The sequence below is a fragment of the Pollachius pollachius genome (assembly GCF_949987615.1).
Source record: "Pollachius pollachius genome assembly, chromosome: 7".
Taxonomy (NCBI): Eukaryota; Metazoa; Chordata; class Actinopteri; order Gadiformes; family Gadidae; genus Pollachius; species Pollachius pollachius.
The window spans coordinates 18,475,132-18,498,852 of record NC_136940.1 but is presented as its reverse complement, the minus strand read 5'-3'; the positions used below and the strand labels follow the sequence as shown (position 1 = coordinate 18,498,852).

The window sequence follows — 23,721 nt, the reverse complement described above, 5'->3', positions numbered from 1 at the left end:
CTCACACACACACACACACACACCCACCGACCTAACTCATACACACACGACACATCCAAGAATGATGTACTGTCATTTTTTATTTTTTTTCCACAGCAGCAAAGCCTTATTTTTGGGTACAATATATTTTACTGCCTGCGGGGAGTGACGGTTTGCCTGGGTAACCTTATGCCACCGCAGGGCGTTGAAGTGAGCCCATAACAACGCAGAGTCGTAAAAATAATTGATATGGTTGTTGTTAAATGTGACTAGTGAGACAATGCTATGCTACTCATACTACTACTCAGTAATCATGTGCATATGTATGTCATTGCTGTTGTTGCTATGGCACCAGCATTTTCCTCCAGGGATTGATAAAGGTTTATGTTATTTCTTCTTCTAAGATAGGTCTGCCGGAATGGAAAAGTAAATTATATATATGCAACATCCTATGTGTTTGATTTAAACCTTGAAGTTAAGACATTTCGACAAGGATTGATTAAGTTGAAGTGTGTGTGGAACGCTCTCCTCTATAATCACCGTCAACTGGGAAAGCAGACAGGGTAATTACCTTCTAATGGTGTGGGTGGGTGTGTGTTTGTGTACTGTTCAGTCTTTAAGTGCACATACTGATGCCTTCACTCACTCACACTGGGTCATCCCGCACTTCTGACATTTAAAAGACACCATAGTGAATACACAAAGTTTATCTGTCATCATGGTGCGTGTTCATCAAAACTTGACTGTTCGGTCACTGCTCTGTTATTGACATTTCCCAGTGGTCATCAGACCATCTGTGTGTGTGTGTGTGTGTGTGTGTGTGTGTGTGTGTGTGTGTGTGTGTGTGTGTGTGTGTGTGTTTGTACAGTACACAGACTGATTTATAATGTGTAAACCGACTGTGGCAGAGTTGTGCTCAGCGGCACCATTTGTTACTCTCTTGACAAATGTCTTTATTGTTGGTGTGAAGTTAAGAGCGCTTTGACCGTTAACTGTTTTTAACTGTTGTCATGGAGCTCGTAGAGAAGGCTCCCTTATTGATCAATCGCCCTAATTGATTGTCACCCTTTTTTTCATCCATTATAGATAAAACCTTGCAGAATATATATATATATGTGTCTATATATATTGGAATGAAGTTTAAAATGTATTTTGATTGTCGTCTATCAACTGAAATCTGAGAATGTAAATTTAGATAATTGATTAATCGTAATTACAAATAAGTAAGTACAAATACCAAACATTTGCTGGTTAATGTTGCACTTAAATCAAATATAAAATTCATGAATCATTATCAGATAACTAGTTTAGTTTTTCTTGGCTGCTTGTCAGATAAAGCCACTTTGGATCCTGGTAGCTTGTGATGGCGTTTGCTATTATTTATGACACTTAGACATAGACTAAAGGACGAATCGATTAATCAAAAACGAATCGTTTGAGTAATCCACTTTGAAAAAGATTGTGAGTTGCAGCCCTTATCCCAACTGTTTGAAAGAGGAGTGTGTGCTCATCCAGCTCTGTCTTCTGCTCCTGTAGTACGAGTTCAAGGTGAAGAACATTAAGAAGAAAAAGGTTAACATCATCGTGTCGGTGGAAGGCGTCAAGGTCAACCTGAGGAAAAAGAAAAAAGTGAGTGGCATTGTATGTGTCTTCGATTTTAACTTTTATCTTTATATATTTTTTTTGTTCTTAAAATATTTCACATTTCTATAACAAAACATTATTAATACCAGATGGAACATTTGGATTAACGTGCAAAAAAATACATATTGTAAGAATTTTATGAATCTTCAGAATATCTCTCACTCTCACTTTGTTTTCTCTCTGCACGCATGCACGCACACACACTGGTTTCGGCCAAATGGTTTCAGCATTTCTATTGAAACTCTCCTTATATTCGATTTTTCAGAGTGAGGGACACTTTAAAAACTATTTCGAGCTTCATTCAACCTGTAACTCCTGCTGCTCAGCCCTTTAGCAGTGACTGGAATTCAGGTTTTCCTGCAACCGATTCTGGAATTGGTTGTGACGTTCCAGCAGAATATGTTACATGAAGCCAGAAGTAATTTCATTTTCTTAACTCAAGGGTTTTGACCAGAGTACTTCCATGTGTATCCTCTTTTAAGTGAACTCTCTCTTAACATCGGCAGGAGTTGTGCAATCTCCTAATCTTATGAAACACAGTCTGATTCATTTCCTATACCCGGCTTGCAGATTGATGCCCCTTGAAGATCCACATCATTAATTGAACAAACGAAAATAAACATGCGGAACGCAGCATGGCAAAGATCATGAATATAACATGGGAAGAGAAGGGGGACGAGGCTAGGACCTGTTTAAGAATAGTGAATAAAGAGATGGAAAAAGTACAATATATCAATTGGTCGATGAGGGAAAGAGAATGAAGCAGTAGTTGAGTAGAGAATAAAAGTTAAACAGAACCAGAAATTTTAACCTCCTTTTGAGGGGTTGAGATGGAAATAAGTCTGCAGAGTTGAACTTAGACATGGCTGGCATAGTACTTTAATGCCTGGATGCTCCCAGATTTTCAAACCAGAGAGAGCAGTCTAGACTCTAGCCCCTAACTGGACCACTGAAGATGATGGAGTGCCCCGTCAGACAGACATCGGTTTGCCCTATTTTACTTAACGCCAGCTCATCAATTGCTGTGTCGAAGCCGGTTTCAGAAGAAAAAGGCTGCTGGCAGGGAGTTTGGCAGCCTGCCTTGAGCCCCTGTCGAACATCTTGGACATTGTCCCCGTCACCTGTGGAGATATTGAATGAGCAGTGTAGTGAAGACTACACCACTGCCACAAAAACAAAGAGTTGCTTTCAACAATGATCACGCAGTAGGCTTGAAGCATGCCGGCCTCAGCTGCTTCAGCCTGTAAACAGACGGACCTTATCAACATCTTTCGCTCATTTTCATAAAACACAAATTAAACACATTTTATCAGGATCATAACAAAGAAGATGCAATAGTTTTGATAGGCTTGCAAGCTAAAACCTTTTACCTGCAGGCCAGAGTGGCCTAATGGACCCGAGCGGAGAGGTCTTCATTACACATGCACCATGCACAGCTCAGAGACCCCAAGACGAGCATATCGCCTTCCTCTCCTGCAACCGAGCCACGAGTTACTAATGGACGGGCCCAGGGGCGCTCACCTGTGCACGACCCAGGTGCACAACAGTTATAAGGAGAATAATCCCTTGGCTTGATTCCCCGAATAGCTTCGGTGATGAAAAGGTCTGACGTCTGGCCTCTGCCCTTATTTTCCCTCCTTTCTTTCTTCTATTTTACCCATTATTGTTCGAAATGTCAGCGCAACCGATTGGGGAGGCCAATCCCCCTGCATCTCCGGCCGGCGAAAATGAGGAAGATGGAGGCGCCGGAGATGGGGGTGATTGAAGGAACACCGGGCCGGGTCGAAGCGGTTATCTATGCGCCGGTGTTACTTGCGTGTGTGTGTGCGTGCGCTCAAGCCTCGTTTTATTGTGACATTGAAATCGGAAGCGCAATTTTTTAACGGGAGGGAGGGGAACGGCGCGTAGGTGTTTGGTCTGGAGCCGAGGCTATATTTGTACAGGTTGACTGTAGTGGAACAGGATAATTGTTCCCGTCATGTATTAGATTGCGATAGATATTTTCCTTTTTTTACCCTGATATCATTTTACACGGGGATGGGGACGATCTCGTTACAGCTGGATTTACTGACAACCTTCCGAAGGCTGGATTTGTTGCTATCGATGTGATTACAGTGGCATCTTTGCAGTTTGGATCTCTTAATTGGTTGTTGTCTTGGCCAGCAGCCACACACGCACACACACACACACACATAGTAACGAACACACGCATGTATGCGAGCAGACCCATGTATGGGTGTGTACCAACGTATGTGTGTGTACGCACGCACGCACGCACACAAGCAAGCAAACATGTGCATACACACACAGCTGTTCTACCAAGAATTCTCCCATCTTCTGCTTCTGTTTGTTTCTGTACTCATGGGTCTTTGCTTGTACACTTGTTTTACATAATATTCCTAGAGCCTAACTTAACACCCGAGTGTGATTTATATGTTTTATTAATTCCCTTTTCTTTCTAAACACACACAAACCCCCACACACACACACACACACACACACACACACACACACACACACACACACACACACACACACACACACACACACACACACACACACACACACACACACACACACACACAGCTGGTCTACCCAGAGTGCTCCCATCTTCTGTGTTTGTTTTTGTACTCATGGGTTTGCTTGTTCACTGGTTTTACATAATATTCCTAGTCTAAATTGACACCCCCGGCGTGACTCATGTGTTTTATGTATTCCCCTTTGTTTTTCATTCTCAGAAAAAGGAGTGGACGTGGGACGAGAGCAAAATGATGGTGATGCAGGACCCCATTTACAGGTGAGCGGGCTGGTAGCCTTGGATTTTGCTAAATGCATTTCTCCAACGATATGATCGTTGGAGCTTTTCAAAAGTCACTTCTTTAATAATGGGATTAAGGTTTGGCCATGGCCAGAGGCCCAGAAGGCTTTATTAAGGTAGTGTTTTAATTGGTTATCGAAAAACCAAGAATTATGTGATCTACAAATCCCCCTAATTTCCATGGCCATACGCATCAGGATGTCTGAAATAGAAAGGCTGCTGAACAGAGCAGACACCAGCTCTGGTGTCTGCTCACCAACGGTCACCACAACCTGTATCCCCCACTCGGAGAGATACCTCCCCACCGCCTATTATCTCCCACCACCTACACAAACACAGACACACGCAGAAGATCGCTGCATCAATTTCACAATTCATCGGTCACGACCATTGTGGCTTCCGACACGTCTACAACTGGGCCCAGGCCGCGGCAGGCTTTTCATTTCACCCTGAGTGGGAGGATGTTATCGTCGGCATCTGCTCCGGCGGTTCATTGTGTCTTGGATTGAAATCCTGCATGTGCCCCCCCCCTCGGTCACCCTCCAGTTCCCAGCGCTATTGCACAAAGAGATAGATGGTGCGTGTGTGCTAGCAGCAAATCATCTCCCCGTTGGTGTATGGATTGAAAACTTTATTGAACAACAATTAACAGAAGTGTTCAAAAGGATTAAAAAACACAATAAAGCCCAAAGGTTTGTTTCCATTGTGGTCCTTGTGTTATTCACCGCTTTTCCTTGCCAGGTGCCATACAGGGACACGGTGGGTGAACCTGCCTTAATAACAATAAGAGTGTTGCGGGTGTGTGCGTACGGTATGTGTTTGCATCGGCCTCCGATAGCCACACACGGTGGCGAGAGTTTCGAGCCAAAGGATTATGTCTTGAACCGAATTAGCTGGTGGCGGATAAACCCACGATCCTCCCTTGATGTTGCGTAAGCACAATGTGCGGCCTTCGCGCGAGAGACACCCACGCCATGCACAACACAAAGGGACACAGTGGTTTTTGAGAATCACAGAGGAGTTCTTGAGAAACTGAAGATGAGAAAGCTAGTGGAACATTGTCTTTGTTCCACCAGCTTGATAATGCACTCATGTGCTATGGCAATCGCATGCAGAAGTGCAGGCTTTGGAAATGATTGTGTCAAGAAGATGGATATGTTATTCTTGCTCTTCTCGAGTGTCTCTTTACCCAGAATGTCAGCCATTTCTGCTAAAGTCGGGAGGGTTGTTGTGATGATGGCTCTTGGCTTGTTTTTTTGTTGATGTGATGTAACAGTGTGTCTATATTTAAAGCTGAGTTAAAGGATATGTTCATGTTCCTCCAGTCTACACTCACGGCTCAATATGATCATGATGTGGGTTAAGAAGGGCTAGTTAGCAAGCGAATGCTGCTAGGTTTACTTTTAAATTGAACTATGAAAATATATCTATCGTTTATCGTGTTTCTTCAATCAGTTGTTATAACTCTAAACTCGAAGCAAACTGAAACAAGCCAATTGGTTTCCTTTGATAGTGTGTTTCCTCGCAGTACATTCAGATGGAAGAAATCAAATCAGAAATATATATGTTATGTATTTAGTTTATTTACCTAGGGCAAGTAGTCGTTACAATAGATCAGAAATCAGATTTTGTCATCCGTTGGCTCCATGGACCAGAATAGGGCAGTTAACCAGTCTGGAGCGAGAAAAGATGGCCTTGCACATTATGCTGTTTCAGCAATAGAACTGTTGAAGGCACTGCTTCTCCTGATGTCTTGGGCTAGACTCAAGGCCTATACCACACAAATCCACGCACAAAACATGGCAGCCTGGCCCATGTTTTAGACAATGTTCAGACCACAGAGAACATGCATTATATACAGCATTGTTTGTTGAAATGAATTTACTTTGAGGTAAAAATTGTGTTTTTTGTTTTACAGTATTTAGTTGTTATTAAATGCGGTGTCCAATTCCTATCAAAGCCTTGAAGCGTTTGTAGAACTTGTTTCTGACTTGATTTATTTGAATTGCTCAAATGAAAAATGGCTGTAAAACGTTTACATGAGTCGACATTTATAAATGGCTGATGAAGCATGTAATGACAAGAAGTTCTAAGAACGTCTTCATTAGCATTTGGTTGTTGAATCGGGTAGCACTTAGGGATATTGGCAATCTCAATAACCATCATCATACAAGCATGAAGGTTTTAGTACATTAGAGCAATAGTGTGTATGACACCCTTTGTAGGCTAAATATGCCAGATTTATAGTATCAAAGAAAGCCAGAAGCAGCAATTAAACTGTCATTTCAATTGGGCTTTAATCATTACCTGAGGCATTGTAGCGAGTCTCATTATAGGAACAATAAACGTTGTTTTATTGCTAGCAATTTTCTGAATGATTTTTTTTTCATATACAACATGCTTTATGCATTTGCAGCCATAGCCTTTACCGAGTATTCCCCCCTGCACAGCCACACTTTGTTCACTCGACTCCACTTAAACCTGCACAGATAAACCTTTCATTGCTGCTTTCCCTTATGTTCAAAGGATGGCAATTATGAGTGTCTAACGATGGAAGCCAATTTACCTATGACGCAATCAATCAAGGAAAGGATCTCTCCATATCAATTTGGTGTGTTGATTAAATCAATGACTGTCAAAGCTTTGCTTTGAGAAATTTCTAAAACTCAGAAAGCTTGTGAAAATGTTTACTCTAGCCCAGTCTTACCATGCTTTAGATTATATTGTGTGTACTAAGATAGTTAAGGAAATCGTTTTTTAGTCTAGACACACGGATGACCTCTACGTGAGCATTTAGATATTCAGTTTCGGAGTTGACACCTAATGCTGTCGGTTGGATATAAAAACGGTGTTTCCAGGCATGTAGCCCTAGCTTGTTTGATGAAATGGCAGCAAACTGAAACCTCCAATGGTATGGCAGAAGGTTGTCCATGCATCCATCACGGAGGACAGGTCTTAATTTATTCATGGATGTGGAATCCCTGCTCCGTTGCCTGCAAGCGATTAAGCCCTTTACGCAGATTTTTATGTTTCAGATGCATGATATGCAGCCTGTGTGTCACAGGAAATAGTTTGTGTTTATTGAAGTGCTTATGGAGCTATGCATCACCTTTGTGTTGGACAGCTGTGCTTAATATGTGTGTGTTGGTTTGCCAGAGAGGGCGAGATGGCAAAAGTTGCTGTTTATGAAAGATATTTCTGTGACTAATTGTGACATGTCTGCATTTTTTGTCTATAGGAAAAGACGTGGCCCAACATAAATAAAAAATAATGTTTTTTCTATAGTGCATATTGGCGATGTACTGGAATGGCAATTCCATACATATCTCAACATCACAGGAAGCTTCAACAAAGCTGTAAACAACCTCTGAAACGAGGGACTGCATGGCCTATTAAGCTGCTCTAATTTAACTCTGGCTTGAAACATTGGAATTGGTGATGAAAGCCATTTGCCACCTATGGTTGCTAGGGCTGGGTTGGGTCAGAAAAATGGGACGAACACCAAAGTTAAACGCCTTTATAAGCATTAAGAACTTTCGCTGGTCAATCGTCAAAGTCCAAAGAAAAACACAAAATATCGCTTGAACGGCTCTGTGCCTGGGAAATCATTCAGGAAATTGCCTTGCACAATCTTTTATATTGCAGTAACCCTAAGATTGTCCACCTGCTATGATGACAAAAAGTTCTTTGCTTTACTCTTATTACTTCACAGCGATGATATATCAAAACTTTCCTTATTTGGTACATTTCGACCGCTTTTTAGTTTTTATTGCAATTATTGAAATGATTTAGTCGTTGTTATTAACTTTTTATCAGCAATGTAAACAGTTGATCCCCTTGGCGGGCAAATATTAGCATTAGGAATAGCAGCCCTCTGAAATGGATTTTAATTGAGAAGAGATGGAGCAGGTGTGTTGTGCTTTGCGCTCCTGGCCCCTCGGGCGTGTTCTTCCACATCCTCCTGCTCATTGGGAGATATGCCTGAGCAAACAAATGCCCCGCTCCACGCGCGCTTCCCAGGACACCACTGCGTGCGGACGTGTGCTCAAATTTCTGACCGGTAATGGAACTCTTATGACCCCCCCTCCACTGCAGTAATTGTTGTTGTCTTTTAGAGCTGCTTCTTGTTTCCAGTAATTACTGCCAATAGTACCATACTATATGCTTACACTTAACCTTGGCCTAAGCGCCATCTGAAATCGTATCCACAAAAATGACATTTTAATAGGAGCACAGAAACCTTAAGCGCTGTCTCAAAGCAGCTTGATAACAATTGCGAGCTACTCCCTTTTCAAAAGAAGTGTGAGACTTTTAGGTCTGTTTGTCTGGGTTCCCCACTTCCTTCAAGACCAGTGCATAATCAAATGTCTTAATGACCCAGAAGAATAACCTTTCCATATGTAGCAGTCCAGAGGTGTAGTCCGTAGGTATAGATCAGTTGAATACCTGAACAATATTAATATATGAAGGCCTTCCACAAATGCTACAGAATGCACAATATGCTCTCTGCAGACACACATCAAAATAATAATTTATTGATTCAGTTTGGTGTCTTTCAGGAATCTAAAGGTCTTATTGAAGTGCAGAAAACTTTAGGAAACAAGAACAATATTTAAAAGCAATGAATAGGGAAATAGGGAGACAAGACAGGTGGAACTGCAATAAATATATATTTCAATGGTTTATACTCAGTAGGCTGAGACGATGCTACATATGGATGAAGCGTTAAATGTAAATTCAATTTTAGTCTTGGCTAGTTTGTTGTTTTGTAGTGGTTGCAGGGATTGTTCCACCTGTGTGACTAGCATACAAACCCCCTAGCTGTTGGACACTGCTGTTATCAGTGGTTAAGGCATGCATACAGAAACCTAAAAGGACCACTGTCTGAGCCACAGTTGTCTGCCGGCATGTCTTATTTTCTCCTGTTTTCACCACCCACTTTAAGTCTTAATAAAAATCCCCCCGGAGCAAATAACTAACAAACGAATAGATTGCAAAATAATCTCCCTCTCTGTCTCTGTCTCTCTGTCTCTCTCTCTCTGTCTCTGTCTCTGTCTCTGTGTCTTTATCTCTCTCTCTCTCTCTCTCTCTCTCTCTCTCTCTCTCTCTCTCTCTCTCTCTCTCTCTCTCTCTCTCTCTCTCTCTCTCTCTCTCTCTCTCTCTCTCTCTCTCTCTCTCTCTCTCTCTCTCTCTCTCTCTCTCTCTCTCGCACGCACACACACTCCTAATTAGTCAGGTTCCCCATCTAAATTACATTTTAACTCAACAATCCTCCAATTTAGATGTAGTCCACCAGGGTGTAAACAGAGGAATCTGTTTAGTCCTGCATTTAGCCGTCACCCGAGTTTCCCCAGCCCAGTCCATACACAGGGCGCATAGGGAATTACACAGACAGTTTTGGAGTCATAATTGGAACTTTATAATGAGGTACATGTTGCCTCCCTGGATGCCCTCTCCATGGTAACCTCCAAGAGCACTCTACATCTTCTCTCTATCTATTCGTTGCTCTGTCCCTCTCTCTTTCTCAGTCTCTTTCGATGACTCTGCCCTTGCCTTGTTTTCGATGCACAAACACACTGTACATATTTATACAGCCTAAGGTCCGAAACCCTCGATCAAAATGCAGAGGAAGTCAAGAAACGCATGATTCCAATGATTTTTTAGGTCGGAATCGTTGTATGTACTCTATTTACTTGTGATTCTAGTGAGTATTAGCTAAACAAAAAAAGCACAAGAAAGTTGCGGTTAGCAGTTACCATGGGGATAGCACGTCCCTTCTCCTTCTTAGAACTACATTTAGATGTAATCTTCCTGTTATAATTATAATTATTGATATTCTAATTCCAACATTTATTCAAGTTGTGAAAGTACTGATCTAAAAACACCTAGTAAGAAAGTAAAAGTAAAAAGTAAGCTAGGTCAGAGAACTTTGAGCATGTTTCTCTTCGTGACTTGTAACAATGCATTTAAGCATTACTTGACCTTTATTGATTTTCTATCAAAACGGGTGATGGGTGAAGATGACTGACTTGAGTTATTGATAACTCATATTGATATATACCTTAGCCTTCAGGTTGAATCAGTTTGATTAGCCTTTTGATAGTTGGGATGGGTGTAAAGATAAGTCTTGTCTTGCATTTAAGCTCTTCCTCTGCCACAGCCTATGTACTGTGTACTCTGTACAAATGACTTTCCTAGATGCAGTGAAATGTATTATTTAACTGAAAGTCTTATCAGTGAAGGTAGATTTACATGCAAAAGCTTAACAATTACAATAAGTTGAGTAGACGTAATTTGTTATTTTGCACCCCTGGTAAGGGGTAACCTTTAAGTCATGCTCTATGGAGGTGTTCTGCTTCGGCTGGGTAGATCTCCACTGTTGTTATTCTGGTAGGTGGGTATGCCAGACATTATACATTACCCTTACAGCACCTGGCCTTCCCTCAGCTTTGAATGTACAATATCTAACATTGACCCAGGGCAATTAAAATGGGTACTGCACTACAAATTCACACGATTGGAGAGGATTGCCTTGGTCGGCCCATACCCGCAGACATTGAAGCCAACGCGGAATGCCAGGTTGATGAGAATGAACAAACATGAGCACGAACAAACATGAGCACGAGTGCAAAATTATAATTAGAAGAGTGCAATTCTTACATTTTTTAAATGATGAGTGATGACGAGTACTACAATATAAGTTGATGATCGGCTAATGAATAAGTTTGCAATTTATTTGTGTGCAAATTACAAGCTAGCTCATGTGGCATCATGCTTGAAATACCTCTGGGCTCTTCATCTTTCAAATGCAACTCCCAAGATTTACCTATCTTTGAGCACTGCTCAAAAGAGGACATTTAAACGAAAAGCTATAATATAAAGTTTGTTTAATAGGGTAAAATTCTGTTGATCCAGTTTGTTTGCTTGCTGGTTGCAGCTTTCTTTGTTTGTGTTACTTCCTTTCATATCTGGCAACCCGGGGTACTCTGAGAATAGTGAATCATAACACAGGCCAAAACAAATGCAAACTTTCAGACCATAGCATTGTTGTATATTTGATATATAAATTAGTCCTTTAAACTATGAATTCAACAACAAAGGGTGAAACATTTGGCAGGTAGAGGGGCACATTTAAGAAGAATAAAAACCCTAAGAACCCTACTGAACAGACAAAGCCGTACTGGCAACTGACAGGAAAAGAAAGACTACAGGAATGGAACAAGCATAAAATGTTGAGGTAAATACACAAAGGACTTTCGCAAAAGCCACAAGGGACTTTTAACAACACAGACATTTGGAAGACCAAGCAAAAAATCCCAGTACAAGGAAAAAATGTTTTGTACAAAAAGCCATAACAAGTTATCTCCTCCAAGGACTAAAGTACTTTTTAAATGACGATATTCCTACTTCTATCGAGTGATACGCTGAATCCCTAGTCGAGTTTAAATTATGTTGTGTCTGAGAGATCAGAAAAGAGATGGGATTTATGGAGTGATTTCCATATCGGTTCTTGGCACTATCAGCTTTCTCTTGCGACACACAGGTCAGGTGGTTGAGTTGATTATGTATTAGGGAGGAAATAAAATTTCAAGGAAATAAAACTGCTTCAAGCTCAGCATTCACCTGTGAAAATGTGTGTGTGAATATTAACTTGCATGGCACACACACACACACACACACACACACACACACACACACACACACACACACACACTCTTATTTGACAAATAATGTTCTGCTGGCTTACACATACTTCCAACTATGTTGTTTTGATGTGGAAACAGCTGTTGTGACCAGAAATATTGGAATTTCTGCATGATTAACTGAATAATTGCAGAATGCAGATACTTTTATTGTGTTCTGCATTGTTGTTCGCAGTCATCCAAATACATATTGTTAACTGCTCCATTTCAAAAACAAAAAGGCGTCGATACCGTTTTTTAGACTGTGTTTGACGGCTTATTTGCTCCAAAAAATACTAAACAACTGTCAGAAAAAAAGAGAAGGGTTATAAAAAAAGAAGGGCCTGGAGCCCGGAAATTGGCGAATGAGTGAGAGCGATGTATTACCGCCGGCTTCGAGAGCGTGATTTGAAACCAATATGCTCTGCCTGCTCAGCCGAAGGGGCACCTCATCGCTTCACTTCCTTCCGGGCTGAGGCCACGTCCCGGTTATCCCACGAGGTGGACTAGTAAACACACGTTGTGTATCGAGCAGTCCTCCACGCATCTGCTCCTGGAAGGCTCTTTGTACAAGGTCACGTTATACCGTCCACCCTGTTCCACGGGTCTTATTACTGGGCTGCCGGCACTATGGATTTCCGATAATGTAATTGAGAGGCGCTGAGAAATGGTATGAATGTAGATTCAGTTGTTGAGATGCGGAGCTCCATCGGTCAACTCGTTGAGGTGTGGGCGTACAGTGTTGTACGCTTTCATACTGCTCGCTCAGTGGGATTGGGTCTGACCCTTCTGTCTAATTGATCACTGCTGTTGGCTGTTTGTAATCTGTGTGTGTGTGTGTGTGTGTGTGTGTGTGTGTGTGTGTGATCTCATGATGTTAGGTCAGCACACCACAAACTCTTAAGGTCACCAAACACTCTCATGCCTGTTGACCACAACGTTTGCCCGGGTCCTTCAAAAGTTGTGTTGCCGGTGTGAACGGCATGCGCACACATTCGCAATCCATTTGGTTTTCCTTTAAGAAGGAAGGCATGTGGCACGTGTGCTCATGACTAGGTTCTTAAATATGTGACCTGGACTGAATCCAACACCGCTGCCCATCTTCTTCATTGTGAGAAATCCGTCTCGTGACAGACCTACCGCATTCGATGTCAGCTACCGCAGTCGGTGTCAGCTACCGCAGTCGGTGTCAGCTACCGCAGTCGGTGTCAGCCACAGCTTAACCTCAAGTAAAGCCCTGAATGTGTTTGTCAGCATCGCAGTGCTCCACCAAACAGAAAATAATCATGTACCCATGAATCGTCCGTTTGATTCTGCTGTCATTCTCTCTCCTCTCCTCTCCTCCCTCAATATACTCAGCATAATTATTTATTTCGCCTTGCTACCATCTTGTACCCTTTACACGTTAAGCCTTTCCTCTGTCTTCACTTAAACTTCCTCGCCTTCAATTGCTCTTTGCCTTTTCAAAACGTGCCTTGTTTCTTCTCTTTTCCACCGTTACCTGGAAGAATAGCTCCCCACCCCTCCTTCATTCATTGCTTTTTCAGGGTCACCGACACCACCTCTCTATGTCTTACTCTCTGTTTAACTCCATTTATCTTTCCTTTTTATCCATCAGTGGGATTTATTTCTTGTTCATTTTTTTCCTCCCAATGAGACCGCTCGGCTACCCAGCTCGGCTCCCCGGCCCCTCCTCCTGCCCCGCGGCTAACTCGACACGACCCCCCTTTCAAACGGTTTTACTCTCAAAATGGGGCTCATTAATGCACCGTTTGATCTCCTGTGACACAGTGTCCATTCACCTGTGATTTTCCTCTCGGAGGTGGAGCTTGTTAAAAGTAAGTGGATTGGATAAATCGCAGCAGAACGCACAAGGTGCTTAAAACATCAAAGTGCCGAGTGGTTGAAGGAAGTATGAAGACAAGGTATCTGACCTACATAGCGGCAGCCGCAACACTTTGACAACTGCTGTGGAAAACGCTCCCTTACACTCGCAGCTTCTTCCCATTGATGAGATTCAGGCAGGACCGCTAGCAAGGTGGAACACCGCACAACAAACATATTTGGTAATGCAGCTTTTTGTGCATTTTGGACTTTTGTGAACATAATGGCTGTCATCTTTACCACTCACATGTCATGAGATTTAGTTTGAGTGTTAGCAACAGGAGACATTAAACGGTTTGATCCTGACGTTAAGTCTCAGCATTGAGTTACATTTACATTTGCATTAAGCCTGTAGTCGTGTGGTCAATTTAGGGTAAAGGATCCATTGAAACAGTTTTCTCTCATTTACCATTAAGAATAATTCAATAGTTCTTTAATGACTATCATGATTAGTGTTTTCGGTGTTTAGTGCTAGGATTGATGTGTTGGATTAAATGTTTTGGCTGGCATTGGTGCCCTCTGATATTAAAATGTGAAACGTCTGGCTTATTTGCTACTGTGGAAAAAAACCTGGTGAATAACTACTCCCACTAATTAGAGTTAATGAGTCTAACGTTGTGGGCTTGGGCAGAAGTCATTTGCTTGCAGTGCACTATGATGACACCACCTGTTGTATCACACCATCATTAGCACACTGAGATGAATCCAGTGTCTCCCTCATTGTTATTTTCTACAGCATGACCTTCTTCCCTGAAGCTAATGGATTTTATTGGTCATAATGTGTTTGTTAGCTTCCCTCTAAGTGTAAGCAAACCCCCTGTTTCAGCTTGACCCTTGAACACTATGATATTCAAAAAAAGAGTAAGAGTTCTAGGAAGGAAATGGGACGTGTTATCCACATGTAACGGCCAATGTGCTTTTAATGAGCAAGTTGTTGAATATGAAGTGTGCCACACACTGTGGGGTTATACTGTACGCGTCCTTGAGACGTAACACTCTCATTGGCCTCAGCCCAGACGAAGCTCCACCCCACCGTGGTGTCGGCAAAAGTGTACCTCCGAAAAGGCCCTTCTACTCTGCTGCAGATCATGGAAGACGTACATGAAAAAACACAATTCTGGGTTCTTTAACAATATAAAACCTAAACCAACTCTTGCCTTTATTATGTCTAACTTTGTATCTGAAGTTAACCATCTCTAGATGTGCAGGCTTGCATTCCTGTTGCAAGTCTCTTAGAGAGAAAAATGCTTGTTTGAGTTGGTTTGGAAGGAACAATGTTTCTCTGACAAGAACTACAGATTTTTCATTTTATTTCGCTTTTAGGCTCCGCTTCTGTCACCCTATCTCTTGTGGTTTTGTTTGACAATCTTCCTACCATTGTAGGGTGACGAATGAGTCATTGCTTCGAACATTGTCCCATATATTGTCAACCATCTGTGAAGCAGTGTCAAAAACGGTCAATATTTAGAAAAAAGAAGAAGCTAAAACCGACATGATGGAAATGTCAACAATTTATACAATCGTGTACGGAAGGTGGTGAGATCATTACCACCATTGTCTTTTCACCTATGGCATTGGCCGCTGTCCAGAGGTCAACGTTTTGTATTGTCAAACTGCTCTCTGACTACAACATCAACCCCCCCCCATGTCTCACAATTACAGCCCAATTAGAAGCACTCTCTTTCTGATATTCATTGTGTACTACTGGGTAATGACCTTCTGTTAAAAGCCTTTGTTTATTTTTGAGCTTCTGCAAACAAGCGGTTTATATTTACAGGCCATTTTAACATATGGTCTCTTTCCACTCTTCGTCTGTTCAAGATCCTCCTTTTTCTCTCTCACCAATTTTCAGAAGAATATACATTATAATGTTATTCTTATTTTAGGTTAAAACATTAATTTCAAAGGGAGCCATACAGTGTGATGATCACCCACTGCAAAATTCTACTGGAGGGTCCTATAGAATCTTAAGCAATTGGTTTTCTTCAAACTTAATTGGCAAATATAAGAGTGTAAATTCCAGACAATGTCGATAAAATATGTTTTTTCAACCATTATATAAGTATCTTATTGTTGATGACAGTGCTAATAACATTTGAAACTCACAGCGACATAGTCAATAGTTGACACTACTAATCTTCAAGACTTCACCTCTTAGGTGAAGATCCGAGAGTCAAAGGTAATTTGGCTGAATCCTACGCATTTTAGACCTTGGCAAAGGGGGAGCAGCTGCTGTTTGCACATCACCTATCTTGAGAAGAACAGTGTGAGGCGGGAGCAGGTGGGGGAGGCTGATAAGGGCAGCGATTAGCTGTAGATGGGCATCAGTTTGTCATCAGACTCCTCGATGAGATGTGGAGTTGGCCCGAGTTAGGTCATGACAGTTACATCACAATCGAGAGCCGAGTTGATCCAAACCACTTCAATAGTGCAATCGCTGCGTTTCTAAATGTCAACTACTATTTCAATAGTTTCAATAGTAGGAGACAGTCCTTGCATCAATGGTGCAATTTTTAAAAGCAATTTTCCAAATAAAATGCTAACGGCAAATTATAAATGTTTCTATCTATATGTCTTTTTCATGAATATTACTCTACTTGTCTTCCAGAATATTCTACGTGTCCCACGACTCTCAGGATCTGAAGATTTTCAGCTACATCGCCCGGGACGGACAGAGCAACTTGTTCCGCTGCAACGTCTTCAAGTCGAAGAAGAAGGTGAGCCTCAGAGCACATGGCCTTTTCTTCATTGGTGTAACAAGTAGCCTCGCATCAGCCCACACACATCACTGTTTGTGCGGGCTAGAGAAGATAGTTCATCAGCCATCTACATAATTTCCCATGGTATGGGTACTGACAGTTCAATCTCTTTTTATGTTACATAATTGTTGTCTAGTTGTGTCAGAACTACACCCCTGTCTGTGTTTTAACGAACCGCGGCCAACTGTATGCGTGGACCAACATTCTGTGTCCCTAGCTAGCCTTGGCTAGCCAGACAAGTGAAGAACATTGCAATGCGCGTAGTGACTGTCGCTGGCTTGTCAGACCTTATCCCTGCTTGAGTAAATGACAAGGCTAGGATAAAGACAACAGCAAAAGAGCGGGGAAGCCCCGTCAAAGGGTATCAGGAAGCCGTCCTTGGTAGCTCATTCGAAGGCATCAAAAAAGATCTGCAGGACTTCAGTGAATAGCAATAAATTAAACAGCACTGTTTTTATCGAATGTAGTTTGGCTTTACATAGACACAGTTCATAAAGGGTGTCTGTTTGTTTTCAACAAAATGTATTCTAATGGCAAACATGTTTTGATTGAGCAGTATCCCCTGTGGTACCTTTTGTGTTATTATTGATATCATCTATGAGGGAAATTATTCATGCGGAACAGCTATAGTAGCTCCTGAATATACAATAATCGAGCAGGGAGTGGACACTATCTTGTCTATCCCAAGAATACAATTCTCTCTCTTCTCGGAGCACAACTGCCATAGTCTGCATCTTAATGTATTAAAATATACATATGGTCGCAGTGGCAGGTTGGGCAAATGTGTTGTTTTAGCAACATGCTTAGTCCCCTGGCAATTGGCAAACTTTTGACGCAATGAACCCATGAGACCTGCACTACAGAGTCGAGATTCCTAACATACTGTGACAGATAACTCTTGAACTCCTGAAATAATCGACACAAGCATTTCTGCAGTTGTTGGAAATGGCGGGGTTATAGTGGTGGTGGTGTTGGGGGATTCAGATGGTTGCAATTTCACTGCTTATTGCCACCTACATTTTAAACACTGTACCTTTTAACTGGATGGAATAACATCCTGTAATGGCCACTTTAATTGTATGTCTATGGTATACAAAGAAACGGACGCGCACACTACAGCTAATTAATTTCCGACACATGCTGTATAGCCACTGTCTAAGATGGGTGGCAGAGCTGGTTATGAAGCTCCAGTGGTCTCTGGGGGAACCGTTTGCCCTAGTGCTATTGAGCGTGTGTGTGTGTTTTTGTATACCTGGATACCTAGTTTGTGGTGCTGCTGTCTGGTCCCTGTGTACGTCAAGGACCAGTGGTGGTGGTGAAGCACTGGTCTGGCATCCATCTCATTTAAAAAAGAGGGAGAGGGTTATTATAGTAGGAATACTTTGAGGTGTAGAGCAAGACTAAAAAGCTTGGAATGTGCACACCAAGTGTAGATATTTAAATGTGTTCCTATGAAAGCATCTTTTCAAAGGATGATTTCTTGAAAAAAATCTGATAGTGAACTTTTTCAGTGTCTATTATTGGCAGCAAAATAATGACCAATCTTGAATCAGGATATCAGCATATGAAAAACGTACCTCCCTCCCTACCTCCCTCTGTCCAACATGGAGAAGTATTTCCCCCCCTCTCTGCCACTGTCTCTCCCTAGCTCTCTCTCCCTCCCTCCCTCCCTCTTCCTCCCAGAGCCAACACTTTAAAAGCAAGACAACTAATGAGCGCTCTTCTGTCGGGGCGATTGCAGGGCGTCCAGAGATATCCATCGTAGTGCACTCAATGCTGTGTGTGTGTGTGTGTGTGTGTGTGTGTGTGTGTGTGTGTGTCTCAGCCAGAGGCCAAGGACATGAGTGTCTTTGTGTCTTTTATATTCACTGTTGACCGAAAACATTGAATGGGCAAAGCTATGCATCTTCATGGAACTGACAAGCTCATCTCAAGGCCCATTTATATGGTGCAACACACATCAATGAATACGGTCATGTATAAGGCTTTGTATCTTTATGACCAGCTGCTGTACAAGACCTTTATGAATGAATATGTGAATCTCAAATAGATTTATAATAGTTTTATATATCCAATTAATTGTTGAGCTTTGTTAATTATTTCTGCTGATTGGTGCACACATCAAATTAATTCATCATTTAAAAAAATCGGGTTCAGTACATCATAAAATACGTTGCTTTGGTGGTTCAAGGTTTGCTGTTGCCTAGACACCATGAAATGAGAATTGTCTTCATTTACTGCCAGATTATTTCCCTATTCAAAATTCTGATAAAAGGTCTAACCATTGTAGCTTCCTCTACAATGTCTATGCTGAAAGGCTTATCACTTTGATTAATAACACCTATAAACACGCTTCTGCTCCACTCAAAATGATGAATAAGGCAAGCCGGCTGATCTGGCACACTGGTTTCATCAATTTCACACGAGCCATGCAAATCCCAAAGGATCATAATCGCGGCATTTCTCTTGCGTTTTCGGCCCCCTCTAATTACCCTGTTTACTTGAAAATGTCTCATGTTTCAAAAGTAAAATATGCTTTGAATGGCATTAGACAGTTTCTTATCAACTGCTTCTCAAGTGTCATCACATTGTAAAGTGGAATGTGTATCTGTATTAGATTTCATAGGCCTTTTTCTGTCCTGAATCTATTTCTGACTGCTTCACTATGCAGATATATATGCATTGAGGCCTATGCAGATGAGGATGTGAGTGACAAAGAAATAACAGTGTTGAGGTCCAATTTCAAGCTATTATTGCCTATAGTTATGCTATGTAATGGTAATATATGTCAACTCTACTTAGATTACTAATGAGCCTCACTATTCTGTCAATTCCATTTTAATGGAGTGCTGATGCTCTGGCCAATTAAGCCTATATAAAGCCAACATAGACATAGATCCTGGTCTATACTCAGAAGTAATGGACTGGACTCTTGGTAGAATTTGTCATGGTGTTTTTAATTAGAAAAGTTTAGCTAAGCCCAGGGTTGGCCCACGTGGGATTATCGTTGTTTAATATATCGGTATCCTATTTTTACATTCCCCAATCTTAAACAATTGTCTTAAAACAAGTGAGACAAAAAAACAATAAAATAGATATATGTTTAAATTATAAAGAATCCTGTATCATTTAAATGTATCGGAAGGTTGCGATGGTTATGTGGTTCTAGCTCCTGCATGCAACCGTTAGCCTCAACGTGTTTCTTTATCGGCCTTCATGTTTTTACCTTCCCCACGGGGCTTGGCGGTCAACACAATCCCTGTGCAATGGCTACTTTTGTCTTTGCTCTTAAGGGCCGCCTTGGAATAGCTGCCGGGACCGTAATGGCTGACTAATTGGCAGGCATGAATAGGTCGAGGGAGCAGACGTGACAGGAGGGAAGAGAAGGGAAGAGAAGGAGGACACTTGATAGCGCCACTCGTGTCAGCCAAACTGCTACTTTGACTGTCTCCGTCACTTTTCTTTGTCGACCAGTGTCCATTCGCAACCTACGTCCGGGACGGTCTGTCTCAAAGTGGGAGGCACAGGACTACTACAGGGAGATGGGATGAAAGGGATCATTTAATGTTTGTGGGTGAAGGGAAAGCTCAAAAGCACCCCAGATTAAAACAAAAGCACAGGCAGACTGGAACAATTAGAAAATGTATTGCACACAGGAGCTGTTAAGAAATTAGTAACTTTATAGTCGTTGTGCATGACTGCACTAGCCGGCATGAACCAAAAATGATGTAATCACGGCCCAGCTGCACAATTCTTCAGGCTGTCTGACGCTGTGGATTGTGTGTGGTTGATAACTTGTTCAAGCAGCACACTGTCTCGACACTGGTGCTCGGCTGGGCTGTGGCGGGAAGAACTCTGCAATACACCGGTTTATACATCATCAAACTGTGTCCTTCTGTCGAAAGCGCAGCAAAGCCCTCTTGGTGGAGTGTGGCACCAGCCTAGGTTGCGTGTGGCATGGGTCTACTGCAACAGAATATTTTGCCAGGGTTTTGGGGCAAATAGGGCACTATAAATGCCATGGCCATCCATCGTCAACTACCCTGATTGGGAGCTGCGTGTGCGCGCTTGCGCGTGGAGCTGATGGATAGGTAAGTAAAAGTAAGAGGCCTTTGTGCATAGCCTGGAGCAAACGATTTGGCTCTGAGGAGCCACTGAGGCATCTTAAGTTAATAACACCCCATTTATCACAAACAAACCCAAGCACACTCACACACACACACACACACACACACACACACACACACACACACACACACACACACACAAACATACGCATACACAAAGTGTAGATGCATTCACTAGCAAACATTTTGCTCTAATAATTAGGGCTCAGAACAGAAACACACGCACACATGAGCACGCACACAAACACGCGCACAATTTCACTGCAGTCAATAGGCTGAGCATGGTTCTTTCAACTTTATCGTGTCCCACTATTATTAATGCTCTATCATCATATCATAACAGAACGTTTTAAAATAAAGAGTTTCTTAACATAGCACATTTGATAATTCAAGCCAATAACGTTTTCTGCATTGATGCTGCAATTATCTTTAGTGCTTCATTTTAACATATTAAATTATTTTAATTCATGGCATGCGGCATGCTATAAATAGAACCACGCTTTTCTCCAGTTTGCATTCACTTTGAAGGGAAAAGAATTTGGGGATAGAAACGAGGGCAAGCAAAAGGAAGAGAATGGAGCGTGTGAGGGATAGATTAGCCCCAGGTCACAGAGTGCCTTCCCTGCAAGACATCCCCCCGGCCTGTCCACCCCTCTGCCAGGCACACTTAGGAGTGGGAGCCCCTAGCTAAAGCCCTGACACCCCAAACCCACGTCAAAGTTCAAGCCGCAACCAAGTCCGACACCAAGACACAGAAGTCGCCTCACGTCGTTCACGTCTCGGCCAAAAAGTTGCACTGAACTCACCAAGAGAACTGCAGCCAACAGCCAACTAGCATGGTCCTTCTGCGCCTGAGTGAGAGGGAATAACTCTCCCTACCAGCAGTAGGCGGTAGTCTGTATTCGTCATTCAAAAAGTGACACCGGAAGGAGTGCGGACATGCACCCAGGAAACCAGGGCCACCGACGCCTACAGACGGGCAGAGACAACAGATGGCCGACCGTCTGCCCGGTGTTTCAGGGTTTAGGGCCTTGACCCCAACCGCTGGCTGAAAAATGAACTGTGATAAGCAACACCTCATGTTTGTCAGGTTTGGAGTGGGTCAGGGGATGAGGTCCAGGGGAATCACTGCTTTTCAAATAACCAGAGAAAAGTAACAGGAGAAATTGGGGAGCGCATGAGGCCATTGACATTGTCGGATTCAATCAGAAATATGAAGGGACAGTTGCAGGATAGGAGGGAACAGTTGTTGAGTTCAACCTGAATGATAAATGATGGTGAGAAAACTATGATGAAACAACTATAAAATTGGAATGGTACTGACTATGTCGATGGAAGCATGATAGAGGGCAAAAGAGGTTGATTGAAGTTAGTAGTAACTTGAATTATTTACTATCTTAAAACACCTGGAAATATCTGTAGTCAACAATGATGACTGATTTCAATAAGGTTATCAATGAAATAAAATCGTATTGATGATATATTCTACAAATAGAATATATCATATAACAAATGCCAACCAGCCCATTCCTCTTTCTTTGTTTACAAGAATCGTACTATTGACACTCCCAAAGCCCCTCCCACTCACATCAGCCAAGCTAAGTTCGCGTCACACAGTTGTCACACAGCCAGTTATAATGGACTGAACGCTATTTGAGTTAATTTTTTTTATTCTCCCGCCTGCTCACTTGGCGGGGCTCGATCGGACACAGTGCGACTTTAAGCCTCCTTTAAAGCCCACAATCTACTGAACAGGCTGAAGTCATCGGAATGAAATGCTGCAACACTGTCACCAGAAGGGAGCTGTGTTTATCACATAACTGATTGGAGGCAAACATTTACCAGAAATCTGTACTCACAAACATTACCCCTTACTTCCTGCATCACAGACAGTTTAAACTTTTCCTCTGCATAGATTGATGCCAACTGAGTGAGTTAGGCGCTAAGTTGGTGTGATAGTGCTTCTGAATCCTGAGAACTACTTTTTAAGAGATACCTTTCGAGTGCTCCTGAGATGGAGCTAAAGATGAATCACTCTGTATTCTGTAGGTCTGAACTGCTTCCTATCTCCCAGAAATATTGACGTGCTTTCACTAACTTATTCTGTTTATTTGTGTGTGTATGTGTCTGTGGGTGTGTGTGTGTCTCCCAGAGCCAGGCCATGCGCATCGTGAGGACGGTGGGCCAGGCCTTTGAGGTGTGCCACAAGCTCAGCCTTCTGCACACCCAGCAGAGCGCAGATGGGACGGAGGACGGAGACAAGACAGGTACTGCCCATAAAGCAATAATGGCGCATTTCCACCGGAGGGTGCGGGTCGGTTCGGTGCGGCTTGGTGGAGTAGTGAAGGTGCGGTTCGTCACAGCTCAGTTTCGGCTCACGTTTCCACCGCCGACAGTACGCTTACGGTGGGGGGGGGGGTTTAAGCCGGATGGCGATAGCCGTGGCAGCTACGTTGGCATCGTGACCTCATAGCAGCCCGACACAGTGTAGCCTGCTAATAAATCAATAACAATGTAGGATGTCCAAGAAGGATGGCAAACTTTCTCGCGACATTTCTTCAATAAACTAAGCTTTCGCCATTGTCCAGGTCACGCCCACTTTTGGCGGTGGAAACACGATCCATGCCGCACCTTTTCAAACTCTACCGACCTGCACCCTCCGGTGGAAACGCGGCATAAGTGGACGTACCGTCTGGGATTTTGACCCATCGGTTTATACATGACCGTTTCACGGGTGTATAGATTTGCCCTCAATGGTGCGTCAAAATTGTTTGAGGTTTTTGCAACCAGCAGTGGAAACAATCCATATTTGGCACATTGAGGCACGA

The 23,721-nt window shown here is 42.5% G+C and overlaps 1 protein-coding gene across 2 annotated transcripts in view; it reads left to right on the top strand.

The window, feature by feature from the left end:
* nos1apa (nitric oxide synthase 1 (neuronal) adaptor protein a) overlaps positions 1-23,721 on the top strand; it is a 100,172-nt gene that overhangs the window by 33,730 nt on the left and 42,721 nt on the right. Inside the window, exons 3-6 of one of the 2 annotated variants that reach the window (XM_079739241.1) lie at positions 1,516-1,608; positions 4,362-4,420; positions 16,616-16,724; positions 23,046-23,160. In XM_079739241.1, coding sequence (XP_079595367.1) covers positions 1,516-1,608; positions 4,362-4,420; positions 16,616-16,724; positions 23,046-23,160 — 376 coding nt within the window. Of the gene's footprint in view, positions 1-1,515; positions 1,621-4,361; positions 4,421-16,615; positions 16,725-23,045; positions 23,161-23,721 lie in introns of both variants that reach the window. The other variant, XM_079739240.1, reaches the window with a different exon arrangement.